Genomic DNA, 24168 nt, shown 5'->3' on the forward strand with positions numbered 1-24168 from the left:
TTTTAAATAAGTGACTGTTTTTAGGTTGGACTTATCTCATAATCAACTGTTTCAGTTTCCTTGGAAGTTGTTACTTGTACTACCCAAGCTTCTTATGTTAAAATTAAACAGCAACAAGATTACACAAATGACTGATAACCAAGATGTTTTAGCGAAGTTTCAAAGTCTAGATTCTTTACAAATTCACGATAACATGATAAGATGCGATTGCTCATTACTCAACTTTGCCATTTGGCTGAACAAAATTCATAACTCTAACGGTTACGTGTTTATTCCGAAACTTGGAACATTAGCTTGTGAATCGTCGTTACAATTGTTAAAATCAACTATTTTAAATTATACGGCGTTAAGAGATGATTGCAAACAGCTTAATAACATTGAACCCATCACTTTTGCCAAAGTAAACAACGATAAAGATAACTGGATAAAGTTGTTTTTCAATCAATCTTTAAATGTAGCTGCTGGTTCATCAAAGATAACCAGACAAAATACAATCTCAAACAATTGTAGCTTATACAATAATAACACCCCGCTACTTGATAGCGTTAAAATAGTCAGCAGTAATCTTCAAGTTAATGAAAACAGCAATATCTCTTTCAAATGTGAACTACCAGGAAAAGCAGATGTAAATGATACTATCAAGTTTAAAGGCTTTATACAGTGCAAAGGTAAGTTTTTAACAAGAAAATGTGTTTATTCTTAAAAATGTATTATGTTTAGACAAAATGTTGCCATCTTTGATATCGAACCTTCAAGATAAATCCAACATCTTGTTTACAAACAAAACTAATGATCAAGCTTATGTATGTGGGTTTGAAACTTTGACAGAAACTTTTATTCACACTGTTTATATCAAAATACAAAAAGTAGCTTTCCAAAATAAACCCAACAATCAAACGACCTTCCCAACGCAACTTGACAAGGAAGAAAATATAAATAATGACGTCACTGACCGTGAAATTCAGTCTATGTAAGTATACTTAAATATAAAAAAAGCTTATAAACTAAATATTAACTATTTTTGTTATTTTTTTAGTACAACCTTAAAACACAACAAAACACAAATACAGAAAGAAAAGGTAAGGCGTTTTAATTGTATTTTATTTAATTTTTAATAAATAAAATTGTTTTAGACAAAGACGAAGCATAATATTTGCACTAATTTTTTTGCAGATTTGCACAAATTGTCGACCTCTTTTAGTAATGCAAATAGTCGGCGGAATATTACTTTCAATTGGGACGATTCCCCTGGTTATAGCAGCCTTACATTGCGCTGTCAAAACAAGACAATTTAAAAACAAATCAAGATTAATATTAATGGCTAATGAAAATGAGTGAAACAACATAAAAAGTATAAAAAAGGTCAAATGATTAAAAGTAAAACATTTTAAAATATGAATGTTAGTTTGCTATAGGCTACCATATAAAATATTTATTTGTCTTAGAATGTTAAGGCAGATTTATACGCATGTTAGAAATTATTATTATATTAATAATTTAAATATACTCAAGAAAGCGTTTTAATTTGCTTTGTAGGCTAATGTTTTAAGGTTAGTACCGTATCTATATTATAATCAGGGTAGCATTTTTTGCAAAAAATGTTATATTACTTTGACTAAGATTTGAGATTTAATTTAATCAGAGTCAAATTCTGACAGTTTCCTTTAAAAAAAACGCAGTAGCTGTAAGAATAATATTGATTTTATTGATCGTTAATAAAATTTCAGCGTTCATAATCAAATTGTTTTTTAGCAAGCGTCTTTTAAGTAGATAGACAAGGCAAATGTTAGAAAGAAAATCGTAGAAGATGTTATTTATAACAACTAAGATTAAAATTTTAACAAACTATTTTACGTTTGTACTTGTTTAAACTTAACAACTATATTATAGTTTTTAATATTATTGTTTTACTATATTTTATTTTTATTTTTTATTTTTTATAGAAGCCAGATATTTTATAGTTCAGAAAATTTAAATGATACTTCTAGTAATCTATAAAATAAATATATATAAAATGCGATTACCACAATTACTTTTGAGCGGTAAAACGAGGCCACGTCATCTGAAAGCTAATATCAATTTTTAAGTTTTTTTTTTAATTTTTAGCCTAATTATTACAAAAAAATAAGTATTAATCGAGTAATTAGTGGTTGACATACTTCACAAAACTTACATTTGATGCAGAAGATTGGAAATATGTCAATAAAGGCGGATTTTTGTAAGTAATTTTTTAAATAGAATATTTCAACTGGTTCTTCGCGAACTAGCGATTTTTATAATCATTTAAAGTAAAGCTTTGTTAACTCTTAGATATTTCTAATAAGGGTATGTGAATATTTATACTACTAAATATTGTTATAATCTTTGTTTCAGTTCGAACTAAGGTCGAATATCTCCACGATTTTTTTCGTTCTTTTGCTTGGAATTCCAGCAATGCCAGCCCACCAGATAACATCTACATCACTTTAAAGTACTTTAATAAAGTCCTGGTTGGGTGAGTGATATATAACTAACACCTTTTTAATTTTTAAATTATGTTTTAAAAATGCTCTCATAGTTTTTATTAACTTTTAAATTTCTGGTTTGTTTTTAATGTTAGACCCAATATAAGTTAGAATGTGTTTTTTTGTTTTAGGGTTGTAATTGTGTAAGTTTATATTAATGCCTGTAGCTTTAATTGTATTACAAACAGTCATTTGTTTCAGAATTTTAAAAGGTGTTTCACCTACTCTGGTCTTCCAACAAAACCAACCAAATAATAACGAGAAATGGTGGAAACTAAAAAATGTAAAATCTACTTTTCCAACACTTCCTTATGATGGATTATTTGATATTTTGCTTATGTTTCTGCATAAGTTGTCGTTCTTCAAATCAGTTAATCATGGTAAGGATTTAAAATAGGTTTATATAGGTTAGTTTAGTTTAATTTTTGGGTAGTTTGAAAATTTTAGGGTTTTAGTTCTTACTGTGTAAATTGAGGCTGCTTGTGTGATTTGTTTACTGGATTGGCTGTACTTTTTTTTATAATAATGAATACAGTTACTGATAAGACTAAAAAATGTTATAAGGGGAGTACCAATATATGGAAAAATTTATCTAACATTTAAAAAGTTTTTTGCTTTTAGATTTGCCACAGACTTTGCTAGACTGCTTAAGCCTGGTGGTTGTGTTTACTGATGAAGCAGTACTTAAAGACTTGCCAGCTGTTGTGACTGGATTTTTAATGGAATTTGATTCAAGTTTAGCCGAGTTGCAAGAATGTGTGATCAAAATGTTGTGTAAAACTATTATTCCATTCTGTTTTGGTAAGTATATAACTGTATTTGCTGTAATAATATTGTTGTAGTAAATAGTACATAAGTTATAATAGCTAAAAGTATAGTAGCCTATACTGGCAGTAGCCTTATAAATGTAAGTAGCTCATCGCTGTACCATATTACATGATTTTTTGGGATAAATATTAATATACCGCTGCAATTAAAAATGCTCTTAACATTTTGGTTAATGTAAAGTAAAAGCTCAGACTGTAGAGGCCATTTTACTGCTTCAAATCTAATATACAAATTTGTAAAATTTAAATTATCAAGTTTTTTGATATTTTTTGATTTTTAGGTACCCTTACTGATAAGGATTCAAATTGTCCATGTTACGATGACATACCAAGTATAATTATGATAGTTGTGAACAATGTTCAAAATAAATCACTTCACTTTCAACTTGTTGAGACTTTAATGCTCTTTAAATTGGATATTTGGAAGGTAAAAATTAAAACAATTTATAAAAGATTAGGCTATCGAAAGTAAATATATGTATTTATTTAATAAAAATTTATTATATATATTTTTTGTGACAATTTATTATATGAAAAGATGTATTTTTTATGTTAACTAATATATTATTCAATAAAAACTGTTTTAGGATTTGATGAGTATTATATCTTACTCTAATGGAGCCACTAAAGTTTATGCAACCCAACTATTGTTTCATTATTGGCCGAACTTAAGACCATCTCATGATTTAGATCATTCCATTTCTAATGAGTATTGTAAGTTTTCCAAATTATTAATAATGTAAGAATAATGAATTTACAGCCTAATGTTGTTACTACCTATAAGCCAGTGGTAACAATAGCTCAATAGTAGCCAATTTTTTTGAAGTTTAATATTTAATTTAGGTAGAAAAAGACAACTTTAAAGCCTTAACATAAGGCTAATTTTTTTAAAATTTTGCTTTATATTTGTAGTGTATCAAAATATTCTTTGTGAGAATCTGACCTGTCAGTCAGTATTAAAGAACAGTGCAGCTTCTGTTATGGTAATTGATCCATTCTATGCCGCAAAATATGCAGAACAACCTTCTGCTTTGTATATATGTCATTCTTGCTACCAGGTAAAGTTAAATTGATAAAAATACTTTATACATTTTGTTGGAGGTTAGATTTTATTTTGTATATATCTTAATCCTCGATGTGGGAAGGTTAAATGCACGACTTAAACATAAAGTAACAGTTGCTAAGACCCAGTCTCAAGTTGCCTTTAACTGTTTGGGATATTACATAGATTATAATTGCCCAAATAATATACTGTTGGTTAAACGCTGGCTCAACACAAGTTCATACAGTTTATAGTGCCTTACTTAAGGGAGCTACAACATGACAGCAGTGGAGATTGAACCCACGACCTCATGTGTGGTGTATTATTTCTTTTCAATACCATTCTTAAACTTATTATTTATTTATATAATATAAACGTACATAGTATTTTTGGTAATCGAAAGCCTATTTAAAATTCTTTATATTTTAAAATCATTAAATGTCTTTTGCAGTCAATCCTTCCCCCATATTATCATCGATTAATGTTGCCTGTTGCTAACATCAGTTACCTATGCGAGAATAAGGTAAATATTATCTTGAATAAATCTAATTTTTTCATTATTGTTACTGGAATATATAGCCTAGTTAACTTTCTAACCTTAGGACATAAGCTTTGTTAAATCGCTCTTAGAATGGGTTGACTTTTTAAAAAACAAACAAGTTACAATTTTTGTATATATAATATTTGCTTTATTATTCCTTTCTATAAATAGGGTATACAATAGGAAAATTTAATTGTCTATATATAACAGAGCTTAGTGAGCTTTATTTTATGTATATCTGTTCAATTTATAAGCCTACAAATTAAATAAACTGTTATTTGTGGTGTATAGATGAGTTATCACTTGCAAATATCTGTTAAGAGTTGCGACCAAATTAATCACAACTGCAAGGTGGAACTATTAACTAGTTTATTAATGACAATTATTTTTTAGAATTGTTTATCTAAAGAAGTTGTGGCAACTGTTATCCTATCCACTGGTCAGCAACATGGTCATCTTAAAACTTTAAATGATGGCAAACCTGCTTGCAGTGTTCGACAACAAGTTTTGGAAAATCGATTTATTCGATATTGCGGAGAATGTTACAAGAATCTTAACAAAGTTGTGACCGGTAAACTCATACTACAGTTACAACCTTTGTGTGACTGGGAAAGTGAAAATGAAGTCAGTAACACAATTTTGAGAACAATTATCAGGTACATACATTATCTTTTTAAGTAAGGTAACAGTAGTATTTAGTTTTTGTGTAGTTGAAACTAGTATTTAGTTTTTGTGTAGTTAAAATATTTAGTTTTTGTGTAGTTAAAACTAGTGTGTGTTTGTCAGCATGTTATTAATACCTAAAATATTTTAAAGCGGCCAAATTTTTTTAAGTAACGAGTCACAATAACTTAAAATTTAAATTTTTTATGTTTTAGTTTATTATTAGATGATGATATGATATATTCGAATCAATCTACTTTAACTTGTCAAAATGAAACCAATGAATTAACAACTGAGAACGACAATACTTATGGTATTTTCCACTTAAATTAGTGGAGTTAAACTTGTTTATCCTTCATGTAAAGAGGCTTTCTTTGCAGCATAAACATGAATAATCATGTGAAATGCAAGCAGTGGGGATCAAACTAATGACCTTATGTTGTAAAGCCAAGTGTTTTAACCACTATACCATGCTACCAGCCTATTAAGCAAAAAATTCAAGAATATTGAACATTAAACATACTGATTTATTATATCATTTAAATATACCAACTTATTATACTAACTATCTTTAACTTACATCTAGACTTATATCCTTGTGTGGCATGTCATCATAACGTTGGTCTGACAATCCCGACTGAAAATAAAGTTTTCCAAACTTTAAATCACTTTGGGATCTGGATGTTGGTCTCATTGTGTTCTAATGAAACGAAAATGAATGATGTGAATATTAACAATTGTTTCAGTTAATTGATTTAAAAAAATATATATGACTAAAATTAACTATTTGTATTAACAGAAAATTGCAACTCAGTTAATTGCTGCTGTTATGAGCTGGTACAAGGAAAATATTTGCTTATATGCAGGTAGTATTAAAAAATGTTTTAATTTTTATTTTGTTGTTATTTTTTAACTTTGTTATTTAAGCTAAAATAACATTATATTGTTTTAAAGATGATTTTGGAAGTAGGTTAGAGGAGTTAAAATTTAAGGTATAAATAATGTGGCATGAATGTTGTTTAACTGCATGTTTTGTGTTACATCTTGTTTGTGTATACATACAGTTAACTTTAAGTTTGATTTTTTAATGATTTCATACTGAAGCACCGTTCACGCTATAAAAGATACAACTTCGACTAAGTCAAAAACAAATTGGCAAATTTAACTATTCGGCAATTAAAACTTATAATAATTCAAACTGCCAAAATCAACTCGAGATTGGGTCAAAGTAACAAATGTTACTCTATGTTTAGGCAGTAAAGCTGATCTTTCTACAATATTTTCGCTGTATATTTGATGTTTAAAGTTGGCTTTAAATGAATACCAGAAGAATATTGTCATTTATTAGCCTACTGTCTATTGCAATTTAAAGAAATGTGAAGCATGTAAAAAACATACCAAACTGACATTAAAAACCAGTTGTTGATATTAATTCTTTTTTTGTAGCATCTCAGCTCCTGGTTAATAAAAATGTCAACTCAACATTTCCACGTTTTTCTCTCTTGTCTCAAACCCAATCCTCCTAAAGAAGCTTTTCATTGTGGACATTGGTATTATATAAAGACTCAAATAAGTCTAATTAATAGTTAAATATTTTCACTATAGTTAAATTAATAGTTAAATATTAAATATTTTCACTCAAAAGTGTTTAATAAATAGGTTACTTTTAATTTTAGTTTTTGATGTTTTATCTAGAATGCTTATATTTTTTTTATGTATTTCCAGGGTAACAGTAAGACCTTTGTGGAGGCATTATTTGGATTCCTTAAATCTTATAACATGTTTGTCATCTTATTCTATTATTAGGTAAATGTAGTTAAAATTTAAAACCTAACAAATAATCCTAAACTACCTAATCAAATACACACAATAATCTTTATTTACCCAAGTTTTTTCCAACTTTTTTTTGTATATATCTTTATCCTCGATGTGGGAGGTTGAATAGGCGACTTAAACATAGGGTAACAACCATTACTCTGACCCAGTTCCAAATTGTCTTTAACAGTTTGAAATATTATATAGATTATAATTGCCCGATAACTAATCTGCCAATTGGTTTTTGGCTCAGCGGTAGTTTATACTATGTTTAGCGCTTTACTCAAGGGCAGTGGGAACGAAACCAGGCCTTCATGTAATGTAGCATTGGTTCTGACCAGTTTTTCATGCTAGCATTTTTTTAACCAAGTTTAAAAATATTAAATGGTTTTAAAAATAATTTATTTTTATTAGTTTGGAAATGTGGAATGCTTTGATGCCATTCTGGATGTCGGCGTTAACTGACAATCTTTCAACAACCGATCTCATGCATTTAGAGAATGAAATAAAGTAAGTCCATATATTACTTTTTAATAATTTATTAAAGTAAATTTTAATTAAAAGAAATATTATTTTTAGTTCATTGTTTGATACCAGCTTGTCACCTTTACCTTTTGATTGTGAGAAAATATTTGATTTTGTTTCCAAACAATTCACCCAAAAACATGTTTTCTATCAAGAGAAGGCTTTAGAATGGCTTCAGGTAAACCAGTATAAAATTATATTTATTGTATTTTTTACACTGCTTACATGCCAAATCATCCTAAGTAAAACACTATTGCTTCATCTCCACTACTTTAAAGCTGTAGTTAAGTAAGGCTGGCAGTATGGTGTAGTTGTAAGAACACTTGCTACACTACGCGAGGTCATGGGTTTAAATCCTACTGCTCTCATGCTGTAGCACCCTTGAGTAAGCTGCTATAAACATTATAAACCACTGCTGAGACAACACTTACTCAGCAACGTAATTATTAAGCAATTATAATTTATAATATCGTAAAAGGTCAGCAACTCGAGCTGGGTCAGAGCAACAAATGTTACTCTAATCTCGTAAGGTCGACCTTTTACATTAAGAATAAATAAAAACAAAAAATAATAAAAGGTTAATTGATATTTGGGCTGTAAAAATGACTTAATTCAATTAAAAATAATTGAATATATTCACAATAACCCAGTTATCAGCTTAAATCTTACCTTAAACCTCAATAAGTTCACAATTAATAAAAGTGATTTTTTTTAGGTTTTATGCAAAGTTGGGGTGTTTATACCACTTTCAACTCTCAATGAAATGTTTACAGAAGCTGTAACTCACTTGTCTACTTTCAATAACCAGGTAAAAAAAGAATTGTATTTACAGTTGTTTAAATTTAAACAATTTTTAAATAAAGTTTGGTATAAGGAAATGGTTTATTAAGGGCTTTTTTATTCTATATTAGGTTCAAAAGATATCACAAACTTCAAATGGTAAATACAATTTTATAAATATTACTTCTATTACAAATTTATATATTGTACCAAAAATTCCTATTTATCACATTTTTAAAAATAACAGAGTTTGTTGAAAAATCTCATTCTGTCCAAATGAAGTCTTACTTTAATCTTGAAAATGTGTTTAAAGACATGAATATTTACTGCTCAGTAGACTGGTAATATTAATAAACTAAGTAACATTTTTAATTACTGATAGTTTCATTCATGCTAGTTGAATTACTAAAATATCTATGTAATATACTAAAATATCTATGTAATAAGCTTATTTTAAAGTCAGCATGGTAATATGATTAGAACACTTGACTAAACTACAAAAGATCTTTGGTTCGATCCCCACTGATTTTACGTTGTAGCATCCTTGAGTAAGACGCTATAACTTATATAAACTCCTGCTGAGCCTATTCTTAATCAGCAGATTAAATATTGAGCAATTCTATTCTATAATATCCAAAATTCCAATAGGCAACTTATGACTGGGTCAGGGTAACTGATGTTACTTTATGTTTAGGCTGTAAAGTCAACCTTCACACACGAATATTTAAATAAAAAAAGTTAATTAAATTTTAATTGATTTATGTTTTAAGTTGTTCATCGAATCACAATTTATCTGAAAATTCCACTCATCAATCGCTAGAAAGAAAGTCTTTCCGGAGAGTTGGATCTTATAGAAGCGACCGGACAAAATTATTTTTTAAAACAAGAGCAACAAGTAAAAACTTAACGAAATTAATTTTAAGATATCATTTGTAGTTTAATGACCTGAAACAAACTCATTACAATTATCATTATTTAATAACATTTGTATATTGTTCTTGTTACTTTTATAGTTACTTTTTTAGTTCTAAAATTTTTGAATGGCTGTAAACTAAAATTGATTAATTTTAAGTTTTGGTCTATACCTTCAACTTAGTTTTAAATCTGTTAATAAATAACATTAATTTAATGACTGTACTCAGTCTAAATATATATATATTTTTATACATATCTTTATCCTCGCTGTGGAAAAGTTGAAGGCTCGACCTAAACATAGAACATAAAGTAATATTAGTTTTCCCGATTCAGTCTTAAGTTGCTTTTGGCAGTTTAGGATATTATAGATTATAATTGCCAATAAATTAAGCTGTCAATTAGTATTGGCTTAGCGGGAGTTCATATGGTTTATAGCACTTTACTCAAGAGCGTTACAGCATGAGAGCAGTGGGGATCAAAGCCACGACTTCATGTGGTGTAGCAAGTGTTCTGACTACTACACCAAGTTACTGGTTATTTATTACTTTACTAATAAATTTAACTTTGTATTAGGTGGGGGATCAGCACAGGGTGATAAATCTAATTATTGTGTTCGTGTGCATACAAGTAACAAGAAAACTTCTTCAAAAAAGTTGACCTCATTACAATATAAATGGAATCATTCAGTTTGGAATAATTCAAGAATAATTGCTTGTTATGTTGATATAATCGACATTATATACCAACAGGTGCGTGTGTTTATTTTTTACCTAAATTTTGTTGTATGGAATTTCAACCTATCTTAAATTGTCTTTTATTATCTTATAACAATTTATATATAATGGAGCCTGGTAGATGATTTATAATTGTAAATCTAATTTAAAGGCGTATAAAATAAATAAAACTGCCATTTGTGGTGTGTAGGTAAATTATTGCGTGCAAATATTAGTTAAAAATTGTGACCTTTTACAACAATTAAAATGCTATTTGTGGGCCAAGCTATTGACTAGTAAAACTTTATGATATTAATGATCATATTTTTATTCTATTTAATTTACTTTCTTTAACTTTTATTTAGAATGAGCAACAAAACCTTATTAAAAACACGAACAATTACCCGCTCAATGTTATAAAACTTTTAAACAAATTAGTTTCATCAATTCCTTCTTCTATAATGTCAGAAGACAACAACTCAATTAGCGACGGTATTTTAAGTTACTTTTTTATTAAAAAAACAATATTTTATTTTCTTTTTAATGTGTCTTTGTAAACCTCACTGCTCCCATGCTGTAGCAGCCCTAAGTAATGCATATGATATAAACTTCTGCTGAGCTAGCACTTAATCATCAGCCTAATTATTACTCAATTATAATCTATAATATCTCAAACTCCAAAGGCAACTCTAGACTGGGTCAGGGCAACTAATCCTACTCTATGTTAAGGTTGTGAGGTTAACCTTTCTACATTGGGGATAAATATATCAAAAAAAATGCCTACAAATAGATAAATTGTTCATTTTTTTACAGCTGATGCAAAAGCAAAAGGTGAAATACTTAAAGTTGAAATCCACCTTAAAGAAATGTTTTTCAAGGATTTGTTGAAATTAATTTCTTTTATGTTACCTAAAGATGTCCCAGATTGGGTAAATTAAAATAAATTTAAATTTAAACAGTTTGTAGTTAATAGTACTTATATTTAAGGTTTTAATTAGAGTAAAATATAAAGTAAAGTGTACATTTTTCTATAAAAAGGTTATTTTTATTATTTTTGTCTTAGAATGAGTTTAATCGCAGAAGAATGTTGGGCCGGAGCAGCAGTGATAACCAATTTAAGATTGAAAATATCAACAAGGATTTTTTTGATAGTTTAAATAATTCTCTGCCACCAACATTTCAACTTGTCAATAATTTATTAAAAGTTAGTTCAACTTATTTTAAACCTAGTTTAGGAATTTTTTGGTTAAGTTTTTAATTTGATTTTTATTTAGATTGTGCAACAATGTCCTAACAACTTAAACGATGAAATAAAACATAACGTGATCTCAATAATCTCACAACTTTGTCTAAATGGGGAAGTTCTACAAATAATGTCAAAGTTTCAAAAACCTGTTTTACATTTTTTCTGCAACGACATATTTCTGCCAAGGTAAAATTTAAAAAAAATGATAAAAAAAAAATTAAAAAAAAATGGTTTGTAAAAATTTATAAAAAATGGTGTGTAAAAGTTATAAAAAATGGTGCTAAAAAATTATGAAAAATGGTGTGTAAAAAGTTTAAAAAAATGATTTTATAAAAACTAACTTTCTTAGTTTATGGAGAGAAGTAAAAGGTGGACATTCCAACACTGTTCAAAAATTGGTTGAAATTCTTCTTAAAACAATGACAAAACTTGGGAGTATCGAAACTTTGATGGAAATATTAAAAACCTCATTTAAGAAAGTTAACAATTTATCTTCAACAAGTGGCTCTAGTGCTTTGACAGATCAACTGTTGATACGTAAAAATATTAAACTTATTATTAATTAACTTACGCTGATTTATTTTTTTGGATTAATTTATGCTTAATGTAAAAAGACTTACATTCTGGTCTAAACGTAGAGCAACATTTGTTACTCTGGCTCAATTTCAAGTTGACTTTGCCAGTTTGTGACTTGATAATTAGTTTTTCATTGGGCCCAGCAAGAGTTTGTAGTGTTCATAATTAAATAATTTATGTATTTAGTTGACCAAGCTTATGCTTTTCTTCAATTTGTTAAATATTTGAAGCCTCCGATTCAAAAAGAAGTTGCCAAACTATTCACTTATATCATCTCATTCTTGTTAACCTCTGTTCATCATCACAAAAACCTGATTTTTACCAAAGCTAGTTTTATTCTTGATTCCCTGTCCATCAAGAACTTAAAGGTACACAAATTAGTTTTGTAAGAATACCTTTTCTGCTGTTTTTAAAATAAAAAATTAGTTTTATAAAAAAAATCTTATTGGTACTAGTCAATAGCAAGAAACTCTAAAATTAAATTGACATAATTTATACACCATAATTTACCTGCACATAAAAAACGACCGTTTTCTATATTTTGTAGACCCATAAAGTAGACATACCTTTATAATTAATCGTCCACTATGCTTCTTTGTATATAGATAATTAATTCGATCACCGAAGTTTGCATTACCTATGAAATTTGCCAAAAAACAAGTGCTAATTTTACATTGATAGAAAGTAATTTATTTATATACTTGTTTATATATTGCATTAATTGAAATGTTTTAGGTAATATATGAATGCATGGAGTTGGTGTTTTCAACATCTTCAAAAGACCGAAGATTTATTTTTTCCCAACTTTTGTTCCTTCTTCAACTAAGACCTGATTCCAAACCAATTAATTTTTCGTTTCTGTCTCGAGCAATGGATATTCTGGCAGTTGAAGCAGTTTATTGTAAAAGTTTGGGCGTTGCTTTTCCATTTTCATCAAGTAAGAAACTTTTCCTTTTTCATTCAGTTTAAATTTGTATTTTCTATCCAGAGTGTAGCTTTGATAATACACTCGGTTGGCTATTCCATTCTTTAAACAAACTCTGCACAAAAAATATTGGATTTAGACATAACATTAACTTAGCATCTATTTTTGGTCTGGCCTAATCTTAAGTTGCGTTTAAGTATTATTAAACTGGATATATTGTTTAAATGTATCAACCTGTCAGTTGGGTTTTGGGTTAAGTTTTTTACTAAAGATTGCTAAGATGTAAAGATTAAACTAAAACCTATTATATTATCAGGTGCTTGCAGTCAGAAATATTTACTTAATGATGAAAAAATGTTGGCAAATGCTGCTCAAGCTAGATCTGAATTTCATAAACCTTTATTTTTGCAGGATATTAATAATCAAAATAACGAAGGTATTGTTTAACTATAATAAATATATTGTATGAGAAACTTTATCATAATAATGGTGGTAGATTAAAACTTGTGTTATTGTTTATTATCAATGCCATTTTTTATTGTTTTTGTTTAATTAAAAATAGTTTTTTGCTAATTTAAATTCCTGACAAATGGTATAGTAGTTACAACACTTGGCTTTACTACATGAGTTCCTGGGTTTAAGCCTTTTTGCTCTCATGCTGTAGCTCCCTTGAGTAAGACGCTATAAGCAGTATGAACTCCTAATGATGCAAAAACAATCAGCAAATTAATTATCTGGCAATTATAAACAATTGTAATTATATTTTAAACTGCCAAAGGCAAATTGGGACTGGGTTAGAGTAACAAATGTTACTTAAAGGCCATAAAGTTGGTCTTTGCACATCAGGATTAAAAAAATTGCTCTTCTAACAATTCCCAATATTTTCAGGTTCTTCATGTAAATCCAACCCAGCAACTGAAAAATCAAAAGAAAATAACAAGGGTAAGGTTTAAACAAATTATATATTATTTTATTGTTTGTACTTATTCAATTGTTTTGTATAATTATAACAGAGACTGAGGTCAATAATCTGGATCAAAGGAAAATGGACGAAGAAATTGTTGCAAAATTAATGAACATTGTTTGCAAGGTAAATTTAATTTTTTTATTTCTCTTACTTAAACTTAATGACCCAAACATAGAGAAACACTGCTTACCCTAACTTACTCAAGTGGATTATACTAGTTTTAAATAGTATCAAGTACTTTACTCGATAATTAATCTGCCATTTGATTTCTGACTAATCTATTTAAAGCATTCTATCTGAAAGTGCTATAAGATAAAAGCAGTGGGAATGTAGCCTTTGACCTTATGTTAAGAACCTAAGTATTTTAACCACTACACCAACAATAAATTTGTAAAACTTTTAGTTTTTGGTCTCTTGTACTGTTGATTCCTCAATAAAGTCGGAAAAAAAGATTTTCCGAGTATTTTTGAGGCAGTTTCAGTCGATATTTGAATACACTGAACAAGTTAGTTATTTCACTTGCACTTCCACAAAACTTCGGAATATCGTCGGATTTAAAACATTTCTTAACAGCGCTCCAGTGGTAAGATAACTAATATTTTACTTTTTTGTCAGTTTTATTTATTCTTGACGTAGGAAGGTTGACTTCATGGCCTAAACATAGTTAAACAACAGTTACCTTGATCCAGTCTTAAATTGCGTTTGGTAGTTTAAGATATTATTGTTTATAGTTGCCCGGTAATTATGTTGCTAAATAAGTGTTGGCTTAGCAGGGGTAATTATGCTGCTAATTGGGCTTAGCACTGTTTATAGCACCTAACTGAATGGTGCTACAGCATAAGAGCAGTAGGGATCAAACTCGGGACCTTATGTAGTGAGGCTAAGTGTTCTGACCACTACACCAAGCTGCCAGTTTATTAATCGAATAAAACTTAAAATTTCATCTTATTTAGATTCTTGATCAAAACAAAGAAGTTGGAATTATTTTACTTCCAATGATTTTATCAATGTTGGAACATTCAGTGTTGAATGAAACCACAACAAGTAAAGTGAAGCAATATAATCTAAATGAACTTGGTTGTATGGAGATCAAATCGTGGCTTAAAACATTACAGATTATAATGTACAAGGTAAACTCTATGTTAAACTCTACCTAAAATCACTTAAATTGAAGAGTTGTAAAAATTAACATTAAAAAAAGGTTGGGCCAGTGTTTTTTTGTTTTTTTTTTTATTGACCTAAACATAAAATAACATTTGTTACCCTGACCAGTCTTAAGTTGACTTTTTTCGATCTAGTAAATATAGTCTTATTATTAAACTGTTGATTTGTATATATTGTTTAATTTTATACACAAAAATATTGATTACTGGCATTAGGAATTGAACCTCAGACCCCAAGTTTTATATGTGTATACATTTACAATTTTGAAACTTATTTTCTATTTTTTTACTGTTTTTATTTGATATGTGTAGTTAAACTATAAAAGTTTTAAATTAATTATACTATTTGTTATTACTGCAGTATGAAACAACAGAAAATGATCAAATTGTTCGTTTGATTAATATTTGTATAAAATGTTTGGAATCTGAATTCCATAAATGTGGGAAAGAACAAACTTTTCAGTTTGCTAACGGTAAAACTAAATATTATGATAAATAAACTTTTGAATTCAGTGTTTTAATTGTGTGTAAATATCAACAAACAATAAATTTAAATTTATATGTATTGATTTATATTATACATTATATATAATTAATTCTGTTTTAATTTTAGGCAAAAAGTTGACACATGATTTATGTGAGAAATTCTTCCTTGAAAAAGATTTAAAATCTGCAAATCCAAGGTTATTTTACTTCATTAAACATGAATTTAACAATTTTTTTGAATATTTTTATTTATTCTTGATGTGTGAAAGTTACAGCCTGAACATAGAGTAACAAAAGTTACCCCGACCAAGTCTTAAGTTGCTTTTGACAGTTTGGAGTATTATAAATTAAAATTGCCTGATAATAAACTGCTAATTAAGTGTTAGGCATCAACTAATTTTTTGTATAAATTAGTAAAAATGCTTTTTGCTTATACCTATTTTTTTTCAGAAGTGTTAGAAATTCTTATACAAAAGAAAGTTGTGATAAAATTCTGGAGGAAAACAACTCAGGATCAAGAAGGAATGAAAGTTTTAATCCTTTAATGAGTTATTATGATAACACAACATACGATACAGAGTAAGAAATTATTTAATTTTTATTTTTAATTTAGCTGAAGAATTTAAAATGAAATATTTGTTACAAAAAGTTGAACTGAGTTTTTATTATTAACCCAGAAATATTCTTAACAAAACTACTGTCAGTAATTCAGACCCAGGCAAAATATTGGAACTTTTAAAAAGTAAGAAAACTTTAATTTAAATTGGTTTTACTTTTAAAAGTGATAATAAAACATAACTTATTTTATATTTAAGTTTTTGAATCCCTGTATTTTAACATTATTAGAAGCAGTTGACAAACAAGAAAGTAATTACAATAAAGCTGATTTTTTACCAATAATCAACAGGTTGTAGTAAATAAATTTAGATTTCTTAAATAAAATAAATCCTAATACTACTAAGGAAAACTATGTTAAAAAACCAGCATGGTGGTGTAGTGGTAAGAACACTTGCTACACCACCATGAGGTCGTTGGTTTAATCTCCACTGCTCTCATGCTGTAGCGCCTTTGAGTAAGGCGATGTAAACGGTATGAACTCCTGCTAAGCCAGAACTTAATCAGCAGCATAATTACCAGGCAATTATAATCTCTATAATATCCCAAACAACTAAACTTCAACTTGGTACTGGATCGGGATAACTAATGTTACTCTATGTTTAGGTCGCAGTTTTGACCTTCCTACATCAGGGATAAAGATAGATACAAAAAAATATTATGTTACAGCAATTTAAATCAAAAATATAAGGACATTTTTTAAACTAATTGTTAATGCTTTTTTATAGATGTGGTAATTGTGGGCAATATATAACAGAGAATAACAACGATATTTTGTCTTTGTGTATTCTTAATCTTTGTCAGCTTGTTCATTTCAATGAAGCGTTAGCTGTTCCAAAACTACCAACTATTCTTTCTTTGGTGGGTTATGGTTTGTTTATTAAAATAATTGACCATGTGGAACAGTGAGTTTTGAATATTACTACATAAGTTTTAGGTTTGATTCCCACTGTTTCCATGTGATAGTACTTTTGATGAATGCAATTATGATACTAACTCCCGCTAGTTAAAGACAATTGGTAACCTAATTATCAGGATTATTATAAATAATATTAAAAACTGGCTAAGTCAACTTAAGACTGGGTTGGGGTAACAAATGTTACTATATGTTTAGGCTGTGAAGTTGACCTTCTGTATTAATTATAAATACATTTTTTGCCTTTAAAAGAATTGTGTTTTTTATTAAATTAATTTTTTTCTAGTTATCCAATATATTGGAGCCAGTATGTAAAGATAAGATGCTAACATCTGACTACAGATCTCATCAGTATCACGGCACTTCTGTTATACTAATGTCTAAACAAGCTATTATTTGTATCTTGCATATGCTGGCAGATAAAAAAATATTTATTCAACTTTTCTTGATGGATTTCCAACCTGGTAAAAAGTTTATTACGATTTTTAGCATTTTACTTATTTTTTTCTAGCGGCTTAAAGTAGTGGTTAGAGCATTTGATTTTACAACATGAGGTCATTAGCTGATTACCACTGCTTTTTTTGTATTAGTTCTTGAGTACAGCACTGTAAAGAAAATACATTTCTGCCAAGTTAAAAAATAATTGGCAAATAATTTTTCAGTTGTTAAATTCTATTTTATTTTCAGGTGATAATTTTCTGTATATTTTAATGTACAGTTTGAAGGGTTATCAGAAGCTTAATTGCGTTGATGTTATTAAATATATTCTAGAGGTTTGGAAAAATTAATTTTTATTAAAAAAAAATTGTATATACATAAAAAAAATTATATTATACATAAAAATGTGCTTAGAAAAATTTATATTAGTTTTTTGTATAATTCTGGATTAGTATACACACATATATATATCGTCCACTTAACTTTGTTAAATTTTTTTAATCAATAATTTATCTATTTAATTTAACTTAGGGTTTATCTGATGATCTCATGGCTTTATCAGAATCAAAATTAGAATGCTTGTTCAAAAATCTTGCCACTTATTTGAAACTGATCACACTTGAACCTTCTAACTTACAATGGCAAAACATTTTAACCAACTTTACTCAATTCTTTCATCAAGTTTACAATTTCATCACACAGAATGGATTGGTTTGTAACTTTATAAAATTTTCGTTATGTTTAATTTATAATTATTACATCTAAATAAGTATTAAAAATAAATGAACAAAATATTATTAAGGTTACTTTGTATTTTATGTTATTTTGTTGCAGAATCAGTTGGACAACATGTTTGATGTGATGATTTATTTATTAAACACTCCTACTTACTTAGTTGCAAAGGTAAATTTAGGTTTATTTACTTTTTTACTGTCACATCTTAGTTGCAGATATAATAAAGCCAAGTGTTTTAACCCATGCTCTCAACGAATACGAAGAAACGTTTGTTATTTACCTCTAACATTAAATTAATTTTTCAATTTGTTACAGTTTGGGTCATTATTTATTAAACTTGCCTGGTAATTAACCTGTTGATTGGTTTTTGGCTTGTCAGGTGTTTATACTGTTAGAACCTTACTTAAGAAAAAAAACATGGAAGCAGCGGGTATTGACCCCGGTACTTCATGTTGTGATATTTGATACTTTCACAGACTATGTACACGAATGACAGTGACAGCTAATTTTCTAATTTTATTTTCAGCAAACTATGTTGGAATCATTGTCTAAAGTTTTATCGGTTTCAATCTCAAACGGAAATTTTTCTGTCCAAAAATTATATTTGTTGTGCTCAACTAATAATAACATCTTCAACAAGGTGAATTATAAACTATATCTACATTTGTGTTAAAAAGTACATATAATAATTGCTTATTTTATTATTAATAGGAGAAAGACAAAGTAGTTCTGACACGTTGTGTAATTTCCAAATTGATGTCGTCTTTGAAATTAAACTCAGTTATTTCTGACCAGAATTTATTATTACTTTTACAAGTAAGTAATTAAATTGATACCTGTTTTAACCCAAACCCCTTTTTTATGTTATTTTTAGTTAACCTACACTATACTCTTGTTTTATTTTATTGTCTTGTTTTTTATTGTTTTATTTTATTAATTTTTTAGTTTGTTTTGGTGGATGGGGGAAGCACCTTAAACAGAACCACAATGGAAACAATTGATAAATATAATGTTGCTACTTTTAATATTAAGGTTTCTTGTTACACTGTGTTTAATCTAGTTTATTTACAATATTGCTGCTAATTAGTGTAGTGGTTAGAACGCTTGGCTGTACAATATAAAGTCCTGTTACAGCACTCTTAAGTAATGTGCTGTTAACAATACAAAGTTTTGCTAATTATCAGGCAATTATAATTGATAATATCATAAACTGACAAAGGCAACTCGAGATTTGGTTAGGGTAGCAAATGTTACTTTATAGTTACGCTATAAAGTCAGCCTTCTACATCAAGGGTAAAAACAACATAACTTAATGTTTAGTTGATTTATGATATAGGAAAAACTTTTGGTACACTGACAAAGATATTAAAATAAATAACTCCAAATTTGTATTTATTTAATTTATGTTTTAGATGCCATGTTATGCGATGGAATGTATTCGATCCAACCTCTCCGAATGTTTAGAATTTCTAAATGACACTGACTTCTTTACGCAAGTTGATGTAACTATTTTTTTATTTTAATAAACTGTAATTTTCAATGTTAATAACCTGTTTTAATTTATTTTTTAATAAAAGTGGAAAAAAGTATTTTATTTTTCTGTAAAATTTAAATTTTGAGTTTTATTCCAGTCCGATTCAACTCATCTTTCTACATCACTTGTGACATCACAGAAGAGTTTGTTACGAGATTGTCATCGTGCAAATGTGAAGTTGGCAGTGGCCCAAGTTGTAGCCGGTCAACTTAATCACAAAAATCTTCCAATCCATTTTCCATGGATTTTTGATCCTTTATTAACCATGCATCTTGGGTAGTGATTTTGTTTTTTTTTATAGCATCAGGGTTAAATAATTATAAAAAAATTATAAAATAAAGTAAAAGTGTTACTAGTTTAAAATAGTATTGACCTTATATTATTAACCCAATCCAAGCTTAAATTGTACAAGTTAAATTTATTATTGATTTTATGATATTACCCAAACCCAGTCTCAAGTTGTACAAGTTTGAGATATTATTGACTTTATGATAATACCCCAACCCAAGCTTAACTTGTACAAGTTTAAGATATTATTGACCTAATGGTATTACCCCAACCCAAGCTTAAATTGTACAAGTTTAAGACATTATTGACCTTATAATATTAACCCAACCCAGTCTCAAGTTGTACAAGTTTAAGATAATATTCACCTCATGATATAACCCCAGCCCAATCTCAAGTTGTACAAGTTTAGGAAAATATTAACTTCATGATATTACTTTAACCTGCTCTTAAAGGGTTTAGAATATTATTAATGTTATGTGTTTTAACTTTTTACAATTTTTTTTAACTTAAACATAATAACTATTTCGATGTTCAAACTCAAACTAACTTTCAATTTGTAAAATTTAAAGATTTTTCCATTTAGTCCCAAGGAATATGCTGATTGTGTAATGCACATAAAGAAGTTATCTTGGGTATTGTTAGGAGCTTTAAATCACTTAGCAATACAAGGAAACAATCCTGAAATTGTCTGGCAGCCTCTTCCACTTGATATTGGACCTTGTCTTGCTAAAAATTTACAAGTTATATTAACTGGTTATCTGGATAGGCATAAAATTAAGGTTTTTAACAGTTTTTTGTAATTAAAAATAAAATGGTAATTTAGTAATATTAAAAATGGTCTTTTATAATTCTAACATAATTTACTGAAATCGCTTCTTTATGAGTTATTTAAAGTTGTATTAAACTTTTTTTATGAAACAGGAACCAAGAATGATGCCTTTGTTTCATGCTTTTCTATTTTGTCAGGTAAAATTTTTATTAATACTTAAAAACAGCCTCTGCCGTTTTATTTGACACTTGCAAAGTGGTGTAGTTAGAACACTGAAGTTGTGGGTTTAATCTTAACTGTCTCTATACTGTTGCACTTTAAAAGAGATTTCTATGAACAATTTGAAATTCTGCAGAGTCTAATACCAACTAAGGTTAAAAATCAAACAAGTTTAACAAATGATATCCCATACTGCTAAAGTTAACTGACTGGGTCAGGGTAACATGTTTCTTTATGTTTAGGCCATAAAGTCGACTTTTCCACAAAATATATATATAAAAAATATTTTGTTATTATTTTTTTTTTTTAATTTAAAATCACTGACTATTAAGTTAAATCGCAAGGTTGTGGCTATTAAGACCGGCAGAGTGGTGTAGTGGTAAGAATACTTGCTACACCACCATAAGGTTTTGGGTTCAATCCCCCCTGCTCTAATGCTGTAGCACCTTTGAGTAAGGCTGCTGAGTCAGCAGCTTAATTACCAGGCAATTATAATCTATAGTGTCACAAACTGCTAAAGGCAACTTATGACTGGGTCAGAGTAACTAATGTTACTCTATGTTTAGGTCGCACATTTGACCTTCCCACATTGAGGATAAAATTGAAAAGTTGATGTTTACAGTTATGGACAGTATATTGTGAGCAGTTGTCCTTACACATCCCATGGTCAAACCTTTCAACTTTACAATCAACTGCATCTAACACCACTGGTAACATGAACCCAGTAGGAGATTATTTGATGGAATTCTGGAGCAGAGTTACTCCAAGTATGTTAGTTCTACTGGAACATGATGGGATGGTAAGTTGTATTTATTTGCATTTAATATTTGGGGGGGGACGTGGGTATAAATTAACCCTTGTTGTGGGAAGGTTAACTCTAAATATAGAGTAACATCAGTTACCCTGACCCAGTATCGAGTTGCCTTTTTTAAATATTGTTAATCATATTGCCGGATAATAAGGCTGGTGATTGTTTTTTGGCTTAGCAAAAGGTCATACTGTTAATAGTGTTATATTCAAAGGCAGGACAACATAACATCAGTTGGAATCAAACCTAGAACTTCATGTAGTGAAGCCAAGTGCGTTAACCATTACAGGATGCCAAAAGTTATTTATTTACATTTTAGTTTTATGTTAGCTCGATTAAATGTTCTTAATATTTAGGTTTCCTTAAATATTCACCGCCATATTGCCAGCCTTGTTTTATGTCTTCAACAATATGAATCCTCCATCTTGTTTAAGGTAAACTACTTATTCAGTGAAAAAGTGTGAACAATGTGTTATAAGATTGTCTAATTACCTTTCTTTAACTCTTTGGTATCTGAGCCTAGTACTATAAAATACCAAACTTTTAACATTAATAAATTTTAAGGCATATATATAATTTTTTACGTATTTTAATGTGCTTTAATAAGAAAGATAAAAAAGCTTTAAAAATAGTGTAAAACTCACTTTTCTTGAATTGGTAATAAGGCTTAGTTTTAATGAAAAATATTCATTTTGTTTAGCTGCATCCTATGTGGTCCCCAATGCTTGACATCCAGAACGAAAGTGACCTAATCCACTTAAATCTTTGCAAGGATTTCAATATTGTCAATTCAGATTGTTCAACTAAAAGTGGTTGGTTTAATTATCATTAATTTTGTAGAAACACTGTGATAACTGGTTGATAGCCTGCCTTATGGCTGCTTTTTAATTGTTGTAATATGGTCACAACTTTTAACTATTATTTGCCTGCGATAAATACCTGCTTCACTATGACAGTTTTTATTTATTGCAAAACCACTAATTAATTATGATTTATTGCAATTAATGACACATTGGCTAAATAATACTGTGGTTAAAAATAATAAACACTCCTTCCTGCCTTTTTCACCTAGTATTGCCCTTAAATAAGGTAAAGAAAACATTTTAAAAAGTTTTTACGCAACTATTTTTGTAGGTCCTTTTCCACAGCTGGCTAGTATTGTTGAATCAATTAAAAACCGGCTTGTTAAAATTGAAGCAGGGGGTTTAGTTTGTATTATATAAGAGGAATTGCTCTGTTATTTAGGTGTTGTAAAATTTTATTTGTTTGTAGATTGTACTTAATAAACTGTTTACCTACTGGGTATTTTGGATTGCTATTTTGTATTTTTTTACAATATCATTTGTATTTTTTTACAATATCAAATAGTGTACCAAGATGTTTAAGAAAATTTAAGGTAAGTTTTGAAGTTTTTTCACCAGTAATGGTAACAATTTAAACAATAAGCATAGGGACAATACCTAAACTAATTTCCAGGTTCAAAACTTGCCACTGTTATTGTGATGTTTAGTTGTTTAATTAAGTAAAGGGGTAAATTGCAGTGGGTAGTTGTCCTTTTTTTGGATCATTTCGGGTTAATCATGCTTTTTTACCCATGGAATAATGTCATTTATAACAATTTTTAGGGGTACTTATCTTGGTGGTTGTCTCAACATTTAACTCGTTTAAAAGAAAGGGTTATGGGACGAAATTATTTGCTAACATAACTTGTCAGGGTTTTGTTATTATCGATTCTTTTGTGAATTTTGATTTCGAGTTGTTATTTAAAGTAAGTAAAGCTTGATACTTAAACCTAGGTATTATGTTAGCAAACATTGCTTTGTTATATTGGAGTCAACAAACTTAAAAATGCTATGTCATAAAAGAAAAAGTTAAAGAAAAAGGTTTAAAATATAGAATTGGGTTATAAAAACCTAGTTTTTTAGAAATAAATTAATTTTCGTACTTGCAGTGATAGTTATAAGTTGTTGTTTATCATCGAATTAAACTTACAACGCAAAAAAGGGTAATTAAATAACTAAATGTAAAACATTTATTATAACGGTATATTTTATATATTAACTTGAAAAAAAAAGACTTAAGAACTATTTTGTATAGTTTTTTTGATTAACTACAATTATTGTGTGTTAATATTTTATTATTATTTAGGATCTCGATT

General features: G+C 28.5%; 1 protein-coding gene across 1 annotated transcript; it reads left to right on the forward strand.

Moving 5' to 3' along the window:
* The first annotated feature begins 3188 nt into the window (after positions 1 to 3188).
* LOC145744996 (protein unc-79 homolog) lies at positions 3189 to 23233 on the forward strand. Its single transcript, XM_082562981.1, has 48 exons — positions 3189 to 3305; positions 3613 to 3758; positions 3919 to 4045; positions 4244 to 4389; positions 4825 to 4896; positions 5308 to 5570; positions 5793 to 5890; positions 6164 to 6300; positions 6377 to 6443; positions 6532 to 6569; positions 7024 to 7127; positions 7303 to 7383; positions 7807 to 7902; positions 7972 to 8095; positions 8633 to 8725; positions 8829 to 8856; positions 10186 to 10361; positions 10691 to 10817; positions 11139 to 11254; positions 11389 to 11529; positions 11600 to 11757; positions 11921 to 12108; positions 12334 to 12515; positions 12883 to 13084; positions 13389 to 13508; positions 13961 to 14014; positions 14086 to 14162; positions 14443 to 14622; positions 14993 to 15169; positions 15564 to 15675; positions 15816 to 15885; positions 16139 to 16267; positions 17032 to 17164; positions 17506 to 17683; positions 17907 to 17992; positions 18189 to 18368; positions 18492 to 18560; positions 18919 to 19032; positions 19104 to 19208; positions 19338 to 19424; positions 19805 to 19894; positions 20024 to 20202; positions 20798 to 21010; positions 21144 to 21180; positions 21825 to 22001; positions 22367 to 22444; positions 22711 to 22822; positions 23145 to 23233. Exons 1-48 carry the CDS (start codon positions 3224 to 3226, stop codon positions 23231 to 23233), a joined length of 5838 nt encoding a protein of 1945 aa, XP_082419107.1. The 5' UTR covers positions 3189 to 3223.
* Positions 23234 to 24168: the final 935 nt, after the last annotated feature.

This window comes from Corella eumyota, chromosome 3, assembly GCF_963082875.1.
Source record: "Corella eumyota chromosome 3, kaCorEumy4.1, whole genome shotgun sequence".
NCBI lineage: Eukaryota > Metazoa > Chordata > Ascidiacea > Phlebobranchia > Corellidae > Corella > Corella eumyota.

What these genes read in the sequence shown, in the direction of transcription:
- LOC145744996 (XM_082562981.1), top strand. Translation starts at nt 3,224, where the DNA reads ATGGAATTTGATTCAAGTTTAGCCGAGTTGCAAGAATGTGTGATCAAA. An exon ending in ATGAAACGAAAATGAATGAT is followed by an intron (nt 6,301 to 6,376) that starts GTGAATATTAAC and finishes TTGTATTAACAG; the next exon opens with AAAATTGCAACTCAGTTAAT. An exon ending in TGCTTTTCCATTTTCATCAA is followed by an intron (nt 13,085 to 13,388) that starts GTAAGAAACTTT and finishes TTATATTATCAG; the next exon opens with GTGCTTGCAGTCAGAAATAT.